The 20956-nt window shown below is 35.8% G+C and overlaps 1 protein-coding gene across 4 annotated transcripts in view; it reads right to left on the bottom strand.

Annotated features, from left to right (window-relative positions):
* The window catches only part of LOC106462270 (phosphonoacetaldehyde hydrolase-like), a 57374-nt gene extending 36424 nt beyond the window's left edge, over positions 1-20950 (bottom strand). For 3 of the 4 annotated variants that reach the window (XR_002611191.1, XM_013922170.2, XM_022389469.1), the window contains exon 1: positions 20771-20950. Coding sequence is in view for 3 of the 4 variants with exons in the window: in XM_013922170.2 (XP_013777624.2) it covers positions 20771-20921 (151 nt within the window). In the remaining variant the exon portion in view is untranslated. The remainder of the gene's footprint in view (positions 1-20770) is intronic. The other variant, XM_022389467.1, reaches the window with a different exon arrangement.
* Between the last annotated feature and the right edge of the window lie 6 nt (positions 20951-20956).

Genomic DNA, 20956 nt, shown 5'->3' with positions numbered 1-20956 from the left:
GTTGACCTTGGGTTAGAACACAACAAGCATCTTCAGAGCATCAATATCAATTCCAACATGTCGTCCCCTGTCATCACAGTTTTTAAGGCTAAAGTCACCTGTACAAAATTTGCTGAACCATCGTTGGCACTTACAAAAAGTTCAAAACATTTCCATAAACTTCTTTGATATTCTTTGTGGCTATACAGGCATTGTTTCCCTTCTTGTATTCAAACAGCAGTACATGCCAAATGTGCATCTCATTGTGTTGCATCACTATAAAGGATTAGAGTATACTAAACTTTACACATTATATAGGCTACACTAATGTAATGTTTAGGTGGTTCATTTAACTATTATACCCGAAATACATTTTTGGGGGGGGATAATGAAAGCATTCCAAAATGCGACATTACTCTCTTGACGACCTAATACTAAACCACTTAAAGATAAGATAAATTCAAATTAACAACACACACATATATGCCATTAGACAAATCACTTCATACAGTAATAGCTCTAACATAATGGTAATTTAACAAAAAACCATCCAGATTTGAACTTCCTAAACTTATACTATTAGCCAAATCTGTACTTTCAGCTTCTTTATTCTAAAATTATAACATACCTAGTCATTTAAACTCCTGTTTTTTAAACACAAATCACTTATGCAGTTTTCTATGCTCCAGTAAAAACAAGTTAACATGCCTTTCTTCATAGCACTAACTTCTTTAAAAGACTATCATTCTAATAACTTTTCATACATGCCTTTTCTTATGCATAAATATCTTTCTTAAAATTATGGTTGAAAAAGAACTGATTTGAACTATTTTAAATTTTGTTGGATATAGGAATATGAAAAGTTGTATCAAAGTTGGATTCTTTTTTCACAGATGAGAGATTGTGACTTCAAAGAGTTGGATTTCCTTCTCTCACCTTGCTTTTCATTCTCTTACTTCAGAAAACTTAAGTTTCTCTAACAAGAAAACTAAGTTCATTCATAAAATCAATGCTCCATGTGCAACACTCTACACTTTTCATTATTGTAACTAGAACTTATAGTTCCTTCCCACTCACTAAGACTATCCAGATCAATCTGCATTAAGGAAAACTTGCTTTCTCAGCAATATCAGCCAATTATCCCTCCACTTATCAAAACAACCAGTTAGAGCAGCAAGATGAAAAGTACAGTAAATATAGTCCATTTCATAAATGTACTTAACCAATGAATATCTGAAAGAATTCCAACTAACAGTACAATTTATTTCTTCATTGGTGTGGCAAATCTGTGGAACAAATTACCATCCAGAGTGGTAGGAGTTCCAACTTTACAGTAGTTTATGAAAGAAATTAGTGAACATTTTGAGGTATAAAGACAGGATTTATTGATTAGTTTTCTGTTTGTAGGAAATATGTAACAAAAAAGCCCTTTGGTGTACTATAATTTATTATTCCACTACTCTATAACTGAAACATTTCTTTGCTAAAGAACAATGTAAGACTGAGTCTAGGGTTCCAGACCATATAATTACTACTCATAATATATAGATACGAATTTCCAAATATTTCATTTTATCCACTAAAATAGACCACAGCAAATTATCAAAGTCCCAAACAATTTTCAACACCACCACTACCAAAAGAAATTTATAGAGAACAGATGTGAATTTTTAAGTCTTAACTACTTTAACTCAGGCAAATATCATTGCAGTAATTCTTTTCTGAACCCTCTCCAGCATGTTGATATCCTTCCTATAGTTAGGGAATCAAAACTGCACACAGTACATGTGCTCAAAACAAGACCTCAGCATAGTCTTATAGAAAGCTACAATATTATTCTTTAGCCTAAAGTTATTATTTTCCTATACTGAAAATATATTTCTGATAGGTACTTACCTCCTCTCACATGTATAGCTATTCTCGTTCAGTGCTGTCCTCTATATGCAAATATTTTTTCGAATGACACAAGCATTGAGAATTCCCACATACCAATGTGGTTCACTGCATTTCACAGGTAAATCATCATGTGACAACCAACAAGCGTGCGACACACCCTCCTGATGCATGTTATTCCCTTTATTTGATTCTACCAAACTATCACTTCAAAATTAGCCAGAAAAGGAAGCACCAGTTTTTAGTGGGGAGGAAGGGAGGTAAGTACCTATTGGAAATATATGTTCAGTATAGGAAAATAATAACTTCCATCATGGTACTTTACCTCTCCTCCTATGTATAACTAGAATCCAACATTAAATTGACAAAAGGGACTGGTGCGAAGGATAAAAAGAAGTATCCTTCAAAAGCATCGAAAAACACCCATGAAGTCTAATCCCAGTTAGGAGAGGAACACACATTGGAGACCACACCACTTTTGCACCCAGTGTGGAAATATACGTCACATACACTGGCAAAAAGTAGAAGGAGCAAAACCAAAAAAGAGAGAAAAACTGGGTGGATTTGAACCCGAACCACAATATACCAGAATCTCAATCTCAGTGAAGAAATACTGTAGAAGAACCATCTACAAACAGGAATGTGGGGAAAGCTAAATGGATGCCCCAAGGTGTAGAGTGGTCAGGGTGCAATGGGTCATATGTGGCTAGTCAACTCCAGTCCAAAACCAAGCAGCATCAGGAACACAACTTCCAACCCAAGGTCCACACCAACTCAATGAGAGTGACCCCATTGCCAACATCTGCCTCAGGTAGTGAAAACTTTCTGAGGTGGAGTACGAAGGAGAGAACCTTCCCCCAAACAGTATGATCCTCAAGATAGTACTGCACAGAAACTAGAGTGCATGTGCAGGCACAATCAACCTCGATGATCCACTGCACAGAGGTGGAGATGATGAGGCAAAAGTACTAAACTGAGTTATGATGAGGAAAACACAACCAATATGTGTGAGGATTTATGTTGATTTGTCCAACTCTAATGCAAAACCACTCACTGGGAACCGACATCCAGGTAATGGTAGGACAAAGATCCCCAATCGGAGGGGTGAACTGCAATGTGACAGAGTTACTCGAAATCTACATCATCCTCTAGATAGGACTGCACAAAAGCTGGAGTGCAACATCAATCTCTGGGTCCCATTGTACAGAAATGGATCACTACTGTAAAAGATGTATAATCTCACCCTCCAGGTAGAACCATACAGAAGCTGGGTGTAACAAAAACCTCCAGGACCCACTGCACAGAAGCGGAATGTCTTTTTGTGAAATATGCACATCATCATCCCCTAGATAGGACCACACAGAAGTTGGAGTGTAATGCCAACCTCTGGGTCCCACTGCACAGAAGTGGATTGCCTCTAGAAAGGAAATACAACCTCACCCTCAGGATAGACCTACAAAGAAGCTGAGTGCAACATCAACCTCAAGGACCCACCACACAGAGGTGGAGCACATGATTGGAAGATCAAATGGCATCAACACCAACTGAACACAACCACCCTACTCTCTACTGAAAGGAAGAGATCACATTCAAGAGGACTCCTTCATGGTCCTCCACCCCAATGTTTCAGAACTGGAAAGTGACAAGGAACCCCATACTTGATTAGAAGAACAAGGGTGGAACAAAATGCAGTGGAAAGTTTGGAGGAATGCCAACACCAAAGACAACAGGTGACCATAAAAACCTTATTTTGAAAAGCAGAGTGCCCTTGATTTATTCAATTGAAGAGATGGCAAGGATGGGCAGCTATTCCCTTCAGCTTTACCCATCTAAGTCCATGGGTTAGTACAGTTCGTTTATGAAGCAAATATATCATGAGGAAAACCTACTAGCAATCCTGTGGAACACCCCATCTCAGCAATGTGCATTATTGGCTATGGGTTTACATATTGGCTGTACTGTATTGGTGTGAGAAATAGATAGCATATCTGGACAGGCAATGCTCGCCACTGAGGAGGATCCTAAATCTAAATGAGACATGCCACTGTATGAAAGAAAAATATACAGAAAGGATAACTTACGAAGTTACAGCCACACCTAAGTTTGAAGGATGGTGACAGGTGACAGCCGACGGGAAGTTGGAGATGAACATATGTGGTGTAGTCCACATGCCTGACTGAAAAATTTCCCCAAATGTACAACACAGGTGAGATGCCAGGAAAAAGGTAAGGTACCTGATCTGATATGACTAGACCTGGAACAGATTTTGGGAAGAAGGAGACAAGGAGGAATATGCCAAATGAATCAGTTGTCAAACCCAACTTGTAAGGGTAGAAAGAGAAAGGTCACATACAGAGGACTGTTGCCAGGAAATGAAAAGGCAGAAATAGGAACTAAGGAAGGAGGCCATGTTGGCAATGTAGCAATGAAGAGCATGTATGGGAGAAAAAAAAGTCTCTCCAGATCAGACTGAGAATAAACATGTAAAATGGTTGGAAGTGAAATCATTGAAAAGGAAGAATGTTCCTCACAAGCCACTGAAATTTTGGGTAGGAAAGATTGAGCTGGATAAAGGAGAACTTATGTGAAATGGAACAAAGTATGTGAAATGTCAATGGCAAAGATATCAGATCAACTATACCCCATGACCAAAAAGCCAATTGAGGAGATCCATAATATTAGGAACCATGGGCTGAGAAGGGAAAAAAAACCAACTCAAAGACCAATGGCAGAAGATGTTCCATTTACTTTGATAAAAAACAAGAGAGGAAGGGCAAACAATCTGAGCTAAAAGGGAGGTGACATGCTTAGACAATCCTAAACACCTTGCCAGAGATCTGATAAATGCCAGGCGTGAAGTTGGAGGGTGTGATAGGTAGGATGAAGGACCAATGACTGAGATTGACGGAGTATAGATGGAGTGAGAGGAGGAGACAACAGAGGTGTAGCCAAGGTTGCAACAGCCAGTAAGGAGCAACCAGTAGGACCTGATACAGAGAGGCATGAATGACTGAAATAGCCTGGGAAGGAGTCACATGTGAGGGTAAACATAAAAGTACCAGTTGGTCCAGTTCTGACTCAAAGCATATACAGCCAGGGTCTGAGGATGAGAAACTGGAGACCATAAAAAAAGTAACTTGGTATTGACAAAAGTGTCAAAAGCATCCAGATGAGGAGTACCCCACCAATTGCATAGCCACCTGACAATCCAAAGGTCATGAAACCACTTCATGGGATAAACCTTGTTGGGTCTGGAAAGGCAATTCACCATGAGGTTGAAAGCACCTGGAACATGAAATGCAAGTAAACGAATGTGCAGTGTGTGGGCCCAATAAAGGAGTTCTAACATTTGACCACAAAGGGAACAGGAATGGGTGCCACCCTTGGTGATTGATATAAATCATAACCATAGAATTGTCTGAATGGATTATAATGAGTCAGTTTTGTACAATAGGAAGACAATTATCCAAAGCATGTCGTATTGCCAGAAGACTTTTCTATCAGAGACCATTGTCCAGAAGCCTCCTGTTGATTGACCCATGCCCCCAACCATGGAGAAAAGCATCTGTAAACAGCTGCAAATCCTGACATGGTGGAGGAAGCAGTACTCCCTTTCTTGTGTCATCCTTGTTCAACCACCAATGCAGATCATGTATAAGGGAAAGAGAAAAAGTAATTAGGGAGTCTAAGGGATCTGGAGCAAGATTCCATTGGTCATACAGAGTCCACTGAAGAGAACACATATGTGCTTGACCCAAAAGGATATGGGTTTCCATAGAAGCCAAAGTCTCTGAAAGCAACATAACCTTGCATGTAGAAAGAGAGGAAGAAGCAAGGGCATGGTGAAATAAAACCTCCATTAAATGGAGACAAAGTGGAAAAGGTTGGGCCTGACTGAGTTGGGAGTTTAAAAATCCACCCAAGTGGATAAGATATTGGGTAGGCAAAAGGAAAGGCTTCTCCAACCTGAGAATCCAACCAACATGAGCTGCTTCTGTCACTAGCAGATGTGTGTGTGTTGGGAAGACTCAAGTTCAGAATGAGCTAACAGGAGCCAGTTGTCCATGCAGTGATGGAAACACAACTTTCGAGTATGCAGAAGTCAGGCAAAGGCTTTGACTACCCAACAAATGACATACAGTGCCAAAATAAGTTCAAAAGGTAAGGCAAGAAACTCATACACAACCCCATAGTGGATAAACTGAAGACAGCATCAAGACTTATGGAGATAAGCATTCAAGACATTTACCTTGGTCATCCACAGTCCTGGAGAAAAGCCCACTTCAGTGTGAAAAAGGACTCCATGATAAAGCAAGGGAAGTTTCAAAAATTGGTTGAGGCAGGACAGATCGATCACAGGACACTAGTCTCCAGTTTTCTTGGGAATGACAAAAAGCCTGGAGTAAAAACCTGGAAAAGGCTGGCTGACAGGCTAGATAGTTCTCTGTGATAGAAAAGTCTGCATAGCCTCAAATAGACACTGATTGGTAGCAGGATTTCGAGGTAATGGGAAGAATATCAGTACAGGAGACATGAGGGCAGGGAAAGGAAATGAATGAAAAGTCCTTCTGACAAAACTTGGATCACCCAAGGGCTGGTAGTGAATTCCTGCCCCAGGGGTACAAATTTGGCCAAATGTGCTCCCACTGGTCCACAAACCACCTGATAGTCATCATAACTGTTGGCGATGAAGAATCTGATGTTGAAAAACATGGCAAAGTGTTAAACCTCTAGTGGAACTGGTAAAGGATGGGAGTGTATAGGAAGAAAAATGGTTATGGGAAAGGGAATGGATCAGAATGAGACAAACAAGCAACCAATGAAGAAAGGGTTGAATGTTGCCTCATAGATTCCATACATAATTCCAAAAACTCAGGAATATCTCCAAAAATAAACTGATGGAGAAAAAGAGCCATCTATAAGTCATGAAAGATAAGTGGAATGAAGAAGGCAGGAAAATTGGACATGGGACAGTCAGGAGGCTGTGGTGCACACCTATTGATAAAGGGTTGTCGCATGATGATAACATGCAAGATACAGTTAACCCTAATTGGTCATGGGGTGCATGAGAGTTTAAGGCTTGTGGCATGCAAAAAAAAATATTTTCATATAGAGAGCAGCAAAGAACAAGAATAGCTATATCTGTGAGAAGAGGTAACGTACTGTGTCAGAATTTGAAATTTCTATAACCAAATGCCAGCATTCTGTTTGCACTTTTCATCAAAATTAAACACTTAGGCTTTGAACTTTGTTCACCAATCATACACCAAATTCCTTTTTATTAACATCACTGTGTGTCTAAATAAACTTTGGCTAGAATATTTCTAGTACTTATAAAACATACATAACTAGAGATTTGTAATCTCAAATGTGTTTAGTAATGCTTTGTTTTTCCACACTCCATCTATCACAAAAATTGTGTATAACTGCAAAAACCATTTAATATATGTGTATTTAACAATTTTCATCCCTAAATAGGTGTTTCAAGTTATTTTAATCAAAGATAGGTTCTCGAAAAAGGTTGTCATGTCTGTGTAGCGTTACATAAGATGGAAATACTATTAGTACTCTAACCATTTCATATGTTAACATAACCTTCAAGACTGTCCTTGCACATCCACCCTTAAAAAAAGTAAAAAAGGATAAACACACCACTTACTTTTCAAGAAATCACTGATTCCCCTCTTTTGCAAGGTGCTGACCGTGACAATGGTTCATGTTCTTCCATAAATCAATTACCATGTTATAAAAATAAAACTTTCTTAACTAAAGCCTAGCCTGTCTTTTCAAAAATCTTAAGCTGGTATCCTCCCATCCTATAATCCTCAGAAAATAACACGAAGAATCCATAGACATTTATCCTATCAAATTCCCTGAACAGTCTTGTAAACTTCAATAAGATCATCTCTTATTATTATTTTCTCAAGAGTAAATAAGTTAAACAATTGTAACTTATCTCTCTATGATAATTTCTTCCATCCCTGGAAGTAGTAGCCCTCAGAAAGATAATGAGACTAAAACTAAACAGTATTGTGAGTGACGCCTAACTAGTGATTAAAATAGATAATTATCTGTTTTGTCTTGTAATCAATATGTCCATAAATATGCCTTAAAATTCTGTTAACTTTAGTACTAGCAAACAGAGCACTGCTTCAATGGCTTGATTGTCTTATGCAGGATCCTTTTTTACATATGTGTTATTGAGTGAATTCCCATCTATATTATACAAGTAATCCAAATTATGTTAATCCAAATGCATCACCTTCCACTTACTGTAATTAAAGGTCATTTGCCAAATATTTTTCCAACTTGCCAACTAATCTAAGTCCTGTAATACCTCAACATCCTCAGTACAGCTGGAAATACCCAAGAGTTTAATGTCATCAGCAAACTTTACTAACTTACTAATTATGCCTCTTATCAATATCATTAACAAAATTAAGAAAAAGTAAAGATCCAAGCTTTGTATCTTTGAGGTACTCCATTACTAACTAGGATCCAGTTGAACTGAACTCCATTAATAACTTTTTGCTTTATCCCATCCAATTACCCTACAATTCAATTAACTAGTCAGTCTCTCCTAAACACCTATCAATGTGATTTTCATAGCTAATCTTCTACACAGCAACTCATCAAATGTTTTTTGAAAATTTGAGTGCATTAAGTCCACTGCATTTCCTTTTTCCAGTAATGTCCTTGAAAATATATAACTGATTAATGAGGCAAGATTTACTATTGGTGAATATTATATTTTACTAAATTATTTTTAAAGTTTATGATCTTGTTCTGTAACATGACTAGATCATCCACAATAGCCTCAAATAGCTCAATAAATACATAATTTATTCCAAAGAACTGTTTACTAACACACAAAGACAACTTACAAATGAAAATCCATGAACAATGGACAAGTGATATTCACATGTTAAAGAGTAAGGAAGACAATCATTATACTGGATACACGTACTGTACGTAAGTTAACTCGTTTTACACCTTAAGCTCAGGCACTGGTAGATTTAAACCTACAATGGTAACACCTGTAGAAGCTGTACTAATAAGAAAATACTAATGAAAACTTGTATACTGCAGCTCAGCATACTATGGTGTCAAATTTTTACAATAACTAACAAACTGTACATCATACACCAATAAAAAATAAACACCTTTATGTCCAATATCACATGGTTACTAAGTTGCATCATACACTCTAGCTTAAACTTACGCAAAACATATGTACCAAATGTACAGAGAAAACTTGTATGTTATTATTAATGTAAGTTATTTGTACTTAATAAGTGTGCAATGTTATTTGTATGTAATAAGTGTGCATTGATATAATCATGTATGTAATATAATTAGTGATATTGTACTCTGAACACAGCTTATGAATTCACATTTCTTAGGTTCTTAGAATTTGTATAGCTTTTCAGAATACTGAAACCTTGGGTAGTAGGAAAAAAATCAAAGCCTTGTAAAATATATCAAAGAATAGCTGATTGATTATATGGAGTAATTTACACATGCTCTTTAATCTTTGAACTCAAACAATGTACTGTAGAGCCCACATAACCATGGTACACCTGAAACATAAATCTATAGATTATATAACAGTGCTGCATTATAGGAACATTGTCTTTTAATTAAAATAATTATTTAAACAAAGTATTTCCTTAAAAATCTAAGTTGACTTTGAGGATAAATCTAACAATTCCAAACAGTTTGATATTTTGACTTAATTTTAAAGCATGTTTCTTTGTATATGGCAAAACACAATAAATTATCTAGCACACATTTAGAAAGTAACTACAGGCCAATAGATAAGTGAAAATGCTTAACTGACTGTAATATACTCACACAATAAATTATATGTTTAGTTGTACAGCTTTTTTAATTTTCTAAATAATTTTTAATAGTATTATTAATAAAATAAAAGGGAAACTATTTTTGTTAGAATTTCTTTAAATTAACAACATTTCATGAAACTCAGAAAATAACTATAAGTTTGATATATTGAATTGTAAATTAAATTATTTTTGAACTCAAGGGTAGGAAATTATCAAATTTAAGTTGTTTCAAAAAGAATTTCAATTCACATTTTAATAAATTGGACTTATACAACAATTAGTTATTTTTGTAGGTTTCATAAGAAGTTGGATAATAACATAATATTAAAGGACAACACAGAACCAATTGGCCCATCTAGGCCATCCTATTCACTAAAGTAAATTAGACCACCTTCCCCAAACAAAAACCCTTAAAACCAACCCTTATCATTCAGATATTTATCAAGCTTTCCATTAAACTCCCTTAATTTAACTGCACCCTCCACATCCAAAGGCAGTGCATTCCAAAGGCTAACCTCCCTGTTACAAAAAAAAAAGATGTCTTGACTGAAGATGAATTCTTCCCTGCCCAAAATTTATATTTGTGTCCCCTTATGTTAACATTTTCCTACACAGAAAATGTATTTCTGATAGTTATTTACCTCCTGTCACATAATACCTTTTCTCAACTAGTGCTGCCCTCTTTATTCACAATTGTTACTTGTCACAAGCCTTGATTCTCTCACCTACCCTCACATAATTTCCCATGGTATAGCTGCACTGTAGCATGCAAGTGAGCTAGCAAAAATAATCCACCAATAGGAGTGACACACATTCCTAGTACAGCTAATACCATCTATACTGCAGAGCACTGACATCACTTCAATAGTAGGCATAATACATGCACCAGAAGTGTGAAAGGAGGTAAGTATCTATTGCAAATACATTTTCAGTGTAAGAAAAGTTCAACTTCTAATATGATACCTTACTTATTCTCACATGATAGCTAAAATCCCATACTGCAACAATGGAGGGACTGGTACAAAAGCTACCAAGATCAGCACTCTTTGGAAGGCAACCTCCAGTGATCTTGTGGAACACCCTATCTCTTTAATGAGTGTTATAGACCTGTGCAGCCATATGGTGCATATTTACATTTAAATATACCTGACAGACACCACTCAATACAGAGCAGTATCCAGAAAGGTCCACTGGAAAGGAAAGAAATAAAAGGAAGAACTTACCGTTTCACAGTCAAAATGAAGTATGGAGAATTTCGACGAGCAGCAAGTGATAGTCAGATGAGGAGGAGATGACAAAATGATATAGGTAGTGGACTATAAATGTGTGAGGTGTGGTCCACATACCAGCCTGCAAAATCTCTTGTAACAGATAATGGAGGTGAGCAGCCACAATAATGACATATTTGGTAGGAGGTGACAAGGAAAATGTGATTAGAATCCTTGGATAACAACATGTAAGCAAGACAAATAAACTGGTGAATCCATCCGGTAAGGAAGGTAGGAGAAAGATCACAGGAAATATTAAATATTCCATGGTATAAAAAGACAGGAATGGTATCCATGGAAGGAACCAGTGCAGGCAACATAACAATGCACTGGACAAAGAATATAATCAGGATTGGAATGGGAATACAAAGGAGAGATGGAGGGGAGAGAAATAGGGATGAAGGTGATGTTTCCTTCATGCACCACTGATATCTTGGAGAAAAATTTTGATCAGGATAAAGGAGAATATACGTATGACTATAAAGGATACAAATGATGTTTATAGCAAAGATATCGGACCAAAATGACCACATGTGAAAAAGAATAAGAAATATGTCTTGAGGGAGAGGTGGTACAATGAGCAGTGGCCAGAGGTTAAAGGAAGGAAGGAAGGGTAATAGCATGAAGGACCACAATGAAATTCCAATTAGGTAAGGAAATGAGACAAGGCTGACAAATCAGGCAAAAAGAGCAGAACAGAAGAAAAAGGATGGGAGCAGGAAAAACAAAAGGTATTAGACAAGGCTACCCTATTGCCCATGATAGTGGGAACTGATAAACCATTGATAAAGAGCCACATAATGAAATCAGAAAGATGAAAAAAACATAGTACAAAGATCAACTACAGAAAAGTGGCATTTCCTCTGGTACACATTTAAAGGGCAGACTGAGCAAGACAGATGGAAGCCTCCCCACATAGAGAGTCTATATCGTCTTGTAATGGACCAAACAAAATACATGCATGAAGCCAGGGTGTGGTGATGGCAGAATGAAATACTGAAGACTGAGGCTGATGTAGAAGGGATCAGGAAAGTGTAGGATCTATGGGAGGGAAAGATTGAAAGAGGTTCAGAATCAAAAACCATGGTTGAGAAAGTTGGAATGCATCATGACAAAATGGGCCCTGTGCTAAAAGTAGGAAATGATCCAAGGCCCATTGAACTCAAAAAGTTCCAAATAGTTGATGTGGTGGGAATATTCAACCAGCATCCAACAACGAGAGATCTCTTCAGAGTTCAGGTACACTTCCCACCCTGTAAGAGGAGCATATGTAAAAAGGTCCAAATTGGGACAGGGAGGAGGAAAAGGAATGCCATCCAAGGTGTTTTCTCTGTCAAGCCACCAGACAAAGTCGACTTGTAGAAGAAGATGGTAGAGTCCAAGAGATCCTGAATGAGATTCCATTGATTGTGCAACACCCACTGAAGACAATACATGTGTGCATGGACCCATGTTATAAAACATCCCTAAATGGATAAGATACTACATGGGAGTGAGATGGTACTTCTCCAGTTTGACAAGCTATTCTACATGAGCTGCCTTCTGTAGGAAGAAATGGGTAGTATTGTGAGAGGCTTGTTGTGATGGGCCTAAAAGGACCCAGTCCTCCATATAATGATGAAACCACAAACCCTGAGTGTGAAGATGGTGGAAAAAGACTCTAACCACACGACAGAAGATGTATGGCCCTGATGCTAAACCAAAAGGTAGAATGCAAAACTAAAACACTTGACCCCAGTGAACAAACCAAAGGTAATGTCTGAATGCTGGAGAGACGGGGATATAAAGGAAAGTATCTGAAATGTCTACCTTAGTCATTCAAAGGCCTAGAATGAATGACCAATAAAGGGTGAAGAAAAAACTCTATGGTGAGCCATGGGAGAACAATGAAACACTTGAGGTTGGATAGACCAATGACAGGATGCCAATCCCCAGGTTTTCTTGAAAACCACGAATAACTGGGAATAAAATATCATAAAAGGTAGAATATTTGGTCAATAGCGACCTTATGCAAAAGATCGTAATACACCTCCAAAAGATGGTGCCATGAAATGGGATCCCATGGAGGGGAGAAGGAAACAGGTTGTGAATATAAAGGGGCAGAAGTTTCAAGGTATTGTTTTTCTGTTAGGACCTGAAGAACCTAGAGATTTGAGGTGAATAGGTGCCACAGGTAAACAAATCTGGCTAACCATGCCCTGTGCCAGTACCAACAATATAGTCACCAATGAAACTGGCATAAAATAAATTATGATTGGCAGTATGGCAACTCACTGCAGGAACCTGGGAAGGCAGCACCAGTATTGGAGAGGTTGAAGGAGGATGGGATGTGGGAACATGGGTAGTAGAGGTTCAGAAAAGACAAGAAACCAGGGAGGAAAGTTGATGTTCAACCTCCTCCTGAAACTCCAAAGTATCAAGATGATCCTCCAAAACAGACTGTCATAAAAAAGGGGCTAGACAGAGGTCTTGCAAATAGGAAGCAGGTAAGTACACATGAAACAAGAGTGCATCCCTGCCAAAGAGATCCCAACAACAAAGTAGTCATGTATGAACGACAAGGCTAAAAAAGACAAGTGCACCAATGTGGAAAAAAAAGGGTATGTGTATCCTTTGAAAACCACTCAGGGGAATGGTAGATAACCTTGAAAACGAGAAGGATGGAAGAGAGATAATGGAGTATACTGGTTAGGGTGAAATGAAGACAGGAAAACTGAGCCAGGGAAAACTTTACTGCAATCTCAGGGTTGAAACCCCAAACCTGAATCAGTGATTCCAAGGTCTGAGAATCTGAACATAGAAATTCCGATCTATGATAAGTTAAGGCATAGAAGTCAGACATATGAAGGGGTAGGGCATGCTGGCACCAAAATGTAATTGGGCAATAAACTGTTCAGCATGGACATGAATATCAGGAAAGGGGGAACCAAGTAATCCAATGATGGTGCAAAATAAAGGAGGGATGAGAAGGAATCATAAGACACAGGGTTGAGAGACGATAGGTAACATAGCTGGGAAATCATGTCCAAAGAAGCCAACAAAGGATGAGGGAAATCCATAGGGGTAGCATGGGATGGAGAACCAAATGCTGGAAGTGGGAAAAGGTTGTCCAAATCCTCTTAATCAGGACCAGATTCCCCCATAAATGGGAGATATGGCTGAGGTTCCAGAAATACAGCAGACCACAATAATTGTTTCCAAATCACAATGCACCATGGCAAAAACTTCCTCCTCAGAAAGTGTGGAGCCCAAAGCCACAGAAGTAGTAAATGGCAATGGATCAGTATTGGCCCAGATCCATGACAGAAGTTGTTGCAGTAACATTAAAATGAGAGCTCATTATGTGAAAATGAAAAATATTCCACAAATATCAAGTAATTAGCAAATAAATGACAACAAACTAAAAGTTGTCAAAACACATTAGAATTAACTGAAAGTGCCCATAAGAATATAAGTGAAGAGAAAAAATTGAGCATGACTGCACACTAGAATGTCAAATTGAGAAGTAATGTTAGTACTCTACAGTAGAGAGGGAGTCAACTGTGCATTGCAATCCTATTGGTGGAAAGTTGTTGCATGCTAATTTGCCTGGTATAGTGCAACTATACCATGGTAAATTAGATAAAAGTAGGTGGGAGAATCAAGGATAGTGATGAGGGAAAATTACACATATATACAGGGCAATACAAGTCGAGAAAAGATATTATGTGAGAAGAGGTTTCATTTCAGAATTTACCATTCTCATCATTGAATATAAAAAAGATGATGCATCACTATCATTTCCATTAACACTCTTAAACACCTCAAACAGATCTACTATAACTCTTCTTTTCTTCAAGAGAAAACATGTTCCTCATATGAATAACATTTGTATCCCAGGTATCATCCTAACAGCACTCCTTTGAACCACTTCCAACTATTCAATGTCCTTACTATGGTAAAGAGTCCAAGACTGAATACAATACTCAAAATGTGGCCTAACCAATGACCTCTACAATGACATTATAATCTCTTTAGATTTGTATTCAATATTTCTGTTGATACAACCTAAAATCCTATTTGGCCTGCCACAACCAACAACACACTGATGGTTTTAAAAGACTGATAAACCAGAACACCAAGAACTTTTTCTTCCATAACACTGTTAAGGTTATTTCCATCAAAGTATACTTATAATTCAAATTGTGATATCCCACATGTATTATCTTGCATTTATTACAATTAAAAGCCATCTGCTATTTTTTTGCCCAACTCACCAAATAATCCAAATCCTTTTTTAAGACAGCAGCCTCTTTCTCACAGCTAGCAACACCTAAAGCTATAATGTCATCAGCAAATTTATATAGTCTATTGACCATTCATTTATCTAAGTCAGTTATGTAAATCAAAAAGAGCAACAGTTCTAACACTGAGTCCTATGGAGGGCACTCGTAACATTAATCCAATATGACTGAACTCCATTTATAACAATCCTCTGCTTTCTTCCATCTAGTTAGCTTTCTATCAAATGAACCAACTCATCCCCCACATCTACAGAGATAACTTTTTAACAAGCTTTTTATGTAGCACCTTGTCAAATGCATTCTAAAAATCCAAGTACACTAACTACATCCACACCTGTACACTCATCTACATAAGCAGTAACCTCTTCAAATAATGTCAATAGTTTAGTATGGCAAGATCTTCCCCTAATGAAATGATGCTATCCAAAAAAATTTTAAACTTTGTTAAATGACTTTACAAAGCATCTTTTAACAGACTTTCAAATCCTTTTCCCACCACTGATGCAAGACCAACAGATATCTAATTACTGGGACAATTTTCATCACCTACCTTGAAAAGAAGAGTAATATTAGCCAAGTTCTACTCTTCTGGCACCTGACCATTATTCAAGAACTTTGAAAAAATAATAGCATTTGGTTCACATATCAAATCCTTAACCTTTTTCAAAACTCTTAGGTAAATATTATTTGGTCCAGGTGCTTTATCATTTTTAATCTTCTCAATTTTTTTCTTAAGAAGTTTAGAATTAATGTGATCATCATGTTGAAACTTGTTTCCATCTGGTAACTGCTCAGGTTTAGGAATATTGCTTAATTCTCCATTAGAAAAACTGAAAAAAGTAGTATTTAATAACCCAGCCATCCCATAATCATCAGATATGGGACTTCCAGTATCATCCCTCAAACATTCTACTCTCATTGTAACACTTTGCTCACTCTTAATGTATTTGAAGAAACCTATACTATTTATTTATACACTTCTAGCCAACTTTTTTTCATACAGTGTTTTTGATTTCCTAATTTCCCATTTGACCAACTTTCTTGATCTTCCATAGTCTTCCAAGTTTCCCATCATTGCAGTCAATTTAAATTTCTTATACTTATAATGCCTTTCTTTGATTTTATCTTTTATATCCTTCGTGAGCCAATGTGTTTTTTCTATAATTGTAGCCACCATTTTGTCTATAAATAACATGCCTACATTAAATATTTAAGTATATATTTTTAAGATTTTCCCACATTTGATCAGTGTCAGGGTTTTATAGTATGTATGGGTGTGGGCTAAGGATTCTTCTACAGTAGGTGTCTGCGACTTGTTGGCGATAAATTCAAACAATAAACAGACAGTACACACATCACTTGTTTTGAAATAATATATTCAAAACAAGTTAAATATATGTACAAAAATTCTTTACACTATGAAGATCATAGTTGTATCTAAAATACTATACAGTTCTCTTATTCTTCTCAAAAAGTCGATTTAGGGTAATTCAATTGTTTTAGAATCCAGTTGACAAGCTGAACTATTTTTCTCTACTTTTATCACAATAGTATGAGTGAATAATTCATTTATGCTTCCTCGTGGTTTACCACAGTTGTATCCTGAATTTCCAATAATTGTCTTCTTTTCATCAAAGTCCAACAAGTGGGTTTAACTAGCTTAGAACATCCTTTGACAAGACAAATTATTCTCCTTATCTCTATCAAACTGTTAATCTCACTTTAAAATATCAACCATTAAGGTTGTTCACTCCCATGACGATTAACTTCACATTTTCTCCGACTGAACTTCTTTTTCACTTGACTTTACTTTTTCTCTGCTTGTTTAGTTGCCACTATTTATATGTTCATCACTGAGGCCTCTAAAATTTTCTATAGCTTTGACACCAATGAATTGCAAATGCAATGTATGACTCTTACTGAGTTACATAACCAAACTTGTCATAACTATTGCTTTTAACTCTCTTGTTATGAAAATATTAAACAATCATGAAATATTAACTCACAAAATAAATTAATTAATAATAACTACACTAACCAGTTTTGTATAGCCAACAATTAGTATCTCCAACTAATTCAGATGCCCAATTCACAGCACATAATTCTTGTTTCATCTCTTTGAAATTTGCTTTTTTTTAAAATTTGGAACCAAAATCTCATTATTCCTTATCTCCATGTGCAGAAAACATAACATTTAATTGAGCAATGGTCATTTGCACCCAGATGTTCCCCAACCTCTACTTTATCACCCATTTCTTTATTAGAAGTTAACAATAATTGAATAAATATAAAATAGCATTGTTCTTAGTAGGTTCCCTAACCAACTGTTGAAATAAACATTCTAAACAGTTTCTAAAAACCTGTCTCCATGATTTGATTTTAATAATTCCCAATCTATTTGCCTGAAATTAAAAACTCCCATAATTATAAACTCATTGACAGTTGAATTCTTTATCTCCCTATAGAATTTTTCATTAATTTCACCAGTTTCATCTAGTGATCTGTAACAAATTCTCCCCTTATAACCACAAACAGAAACCAAATAAATTCAACCCCATTGCTATTAGCATTGATATATTCAGCTTGAACAGACTGTACTCACGTTTTACATATAAAACCATTCCTCCTCTCTTTTTAGTACTCCATCCCTATTAAACAACCTATAACCCTGTATTTAAAAGAAACTTTTTCCATCATAAATGTATATAATTAACCAGGTTTCAGTTATTCCCATTACATCAAAATCCTCTATTCTGACCAGTGCTATAAAGTCAACCATTTTATTTCTTGTCCTTCTAGCATTACAATAACAGTTTAGCCTATCATTAAAACTAACTCTGTACCTTGTTATCACACTATACCCCTCTCTATATCTCTTTTTCATTACTCTAGTTTCATTATTCTAGTTTCAAGTTGCCTTTACAGTTAATAGCCCTTGCAAACAAGCTAAACTAGCCCCTACCCTATTTAAATGTAAACAATCCATTCCATACAGTTTCCTTTTCCCATTGAATTAACCCCACAAGTCCAACCTGCTCTTCCTTACACGTTAACCTAAGTCTAATGTTCAGCCTTAGTGACTTGCTTATAATTTCATCCCCACAGGTAATTCTTAGTGGTATCTCTAACAGAAGTAAGTTCCTATGACCCTTTTCTTTGAATGCCTTTATTAATGCCTTGTACTTAACAATTACTTCCTTCGATCTACCCTTCCCTATCTCATTAGCCCTTATGTGCTCTGTTAGTTATATCCTCTACTCCTGCCCCTGGATAGCATAATCTCTCTTTTTCTCCCTGTTTACCCCACGAGACTATTTATGTGATGTACTAAAGAATCTCCTATAACAATAACATCCTAAGTTACACTTTTCATCCCAATCCCTATCAGTCCCTTTTGCTATTCTTCCATCTTCAAGTTTGTCATCTTCACAAACTAAAGGCTGAAATCTGTTCTTTACTAGTCAGCTTTTTATAATTAAATCTGTCACCACCAGCCTCATTATTACTGCTTCCAACCTCTTAAAAGACCACTATCCCCTGTATCCCTCACATACAAAAGTTCACTTTTCTCTATTAATCCCTACTGCCACTTTCTCCAGTTTACCCTTCTCCTTTTCTATCACTTCTACACTATTTAAAACAGCCTCCAATTTCTCTTCCAACTTACAAAAATAGTTTCCTTCTTTATTTATTTGAGATTTATATATTTTATTAGAATGGACTAGAAATACTTTTTGTGAGAGAGGAATATTAATACAATGGAAAAAAAAAGGGTTACAGATTTTTATAGGATTCTTGCAAAACCCCAAATCCTTCTACTCTATGTTTGGCTGTAGTGAAAAAGAGCAAATAATAATAATTTACAAATAAGATGGTTTAAGGAAATAAAGATGAGAGAGAAAGCTTAAAATTTTGGAAATGTTTTTCCCTATAGTATTCAAGAATTAAAGGTAATTTGATTCAAGTGTTTGGGTTGTGAAATTAGGAGACCAGAAACATGAATAATACTAGGGTAATAGTTTTACACTGTAAGCTCTGAAAAATTAGTAGCTAATTCTTCAATAAAATCATTATTTTATTATAAACTTGTGAAATGGCCTGCAGATGATGTGGACTGTGAATACTCTTTAAACTGTATACTACAAGTGGATATATATGGCTATAATTAAAACAGATTAACTTACGGACAGGTATACTTGTAAGAGCTACATTTAATTATTTAATCATTTGTTTTAGCTAAAAAAAAATAAGCGTAGTCTCAATTGGTTGAATGGTGAAAAGGCTTCGAGAGGATGTGGAATGTCAGTAATCTTTAGACTATACATAAAATGAATTAAGTTTTGGACACGTATACTTGTAAGAGCTACACTTAATTATTTACTGATGTTTTGATCATTTGTTTTAGCTATAAACAGTGTGTAGTCTCATTGGCTGAATGGTTTTTCCATCATCTTGATTTTTTCATTCTTAATGGACAAAACAGAATCCTCTATTAATCCACAAAGTCTTAAGTTTTTAAAAGTTTTACAGTCTCAACTGTAAACCTGTCTACTTGTAACAAATAACTCGTTCATACTCTAAGAGAAAAATGTATGAATTTTAAGAACAAATTCAAATATGAAAAAAGCAGAAAAAAAATTATTTTCAACAATGAATCTTTCTAGTTAATTTTTTTGTTTAATCTAATGAGTTTCAAACTGTTAATGTATTTAACAAGTGTCATTACATAGTGTAAATACATTTACTATATGAAAGTACTGGCTTTTTTGTATATGCCATTTTACAATCATACTACATGCTGGTATATTATACTATTTAAATGATTTACTGATTTTGACAATTCAAGAAATTTGCATACCCAACCCTTTGATTCTTATATTGATTTGAATTTGAAATTCCAAATACTTTCAAAGTCTCAGTGATTAAATAATTTAATATTGTTAACATAGTTCCAAAGTACATTAAATATAAGTTAATAAAATTATTATTATTATTTATGCAATGTAATCTTCTGCTTAGTCTGGCAGTGACAGTGATGGGGTTAAGATGTGGAGCAATCAACATGAACAGCTCAACAATTAAACCTCATACAAACTGGATCTTTTTTTAATTTATCAATGGATATATCAGAACTCTGGATAGAATGACACAAACTGTAAGAACAGACCCAGAAACAGCGACCAAATTTCAAACTATAAAATTATAAGACCCTTATTTGTGTATTTTAATATTAAATTATTATCGATAAGTTAAACCATGAATAATTATTAATTTTAATTATTATAAATCAGTTTACAAATTACACTATACTAAAATATGAATAACCTTTTTTCATTATTTTTTTTTAATTCTTATAGCAGGTACTGAGATAGTAAGTTCGAGCTTGTGACATTATATCTAGTGTTTATATTACTATTAGTGCTAATTTATAATGTAATTTAAATATAGGGCTTATAAGTTATACTTAATCTTTAAAAGTTAAAATTGCAAGCTCAAATGTTACCTGTTGTACCTGGACCTTGCATAATGTTACAATGATTTCCGTGAGAAGGTAATTTCGACGGAATATTTCGAAGCTTATTTAGCACAGAATTAGGATTTAAAAAGCCACGTCTGGACTGAGAAAAAAAAGTATACCAGAAACGTGCGTTCATTTCTCGCGTTTCACTTAACTTCAAGTTCAAGACAG

Source organism: Limulus polyphemus, unplaced genomic scaffold, assembly GCF_000517525.1.
Source record: "Limulus polyphemus unplaced genomic scaffold, Limulus_polyphemus-2.1.2 Scaffold1129, whole genome shotgun sequence".
Lineage (NCBI taxonomy): Eukaryota > Metazoa > Arthropoda > Merostomata > Xiphosura > Limulidae > Limulus > Limulus polyphemus.
This window is presented reverse-complemented; position numbering and strand designations above follow the sequence as displayed.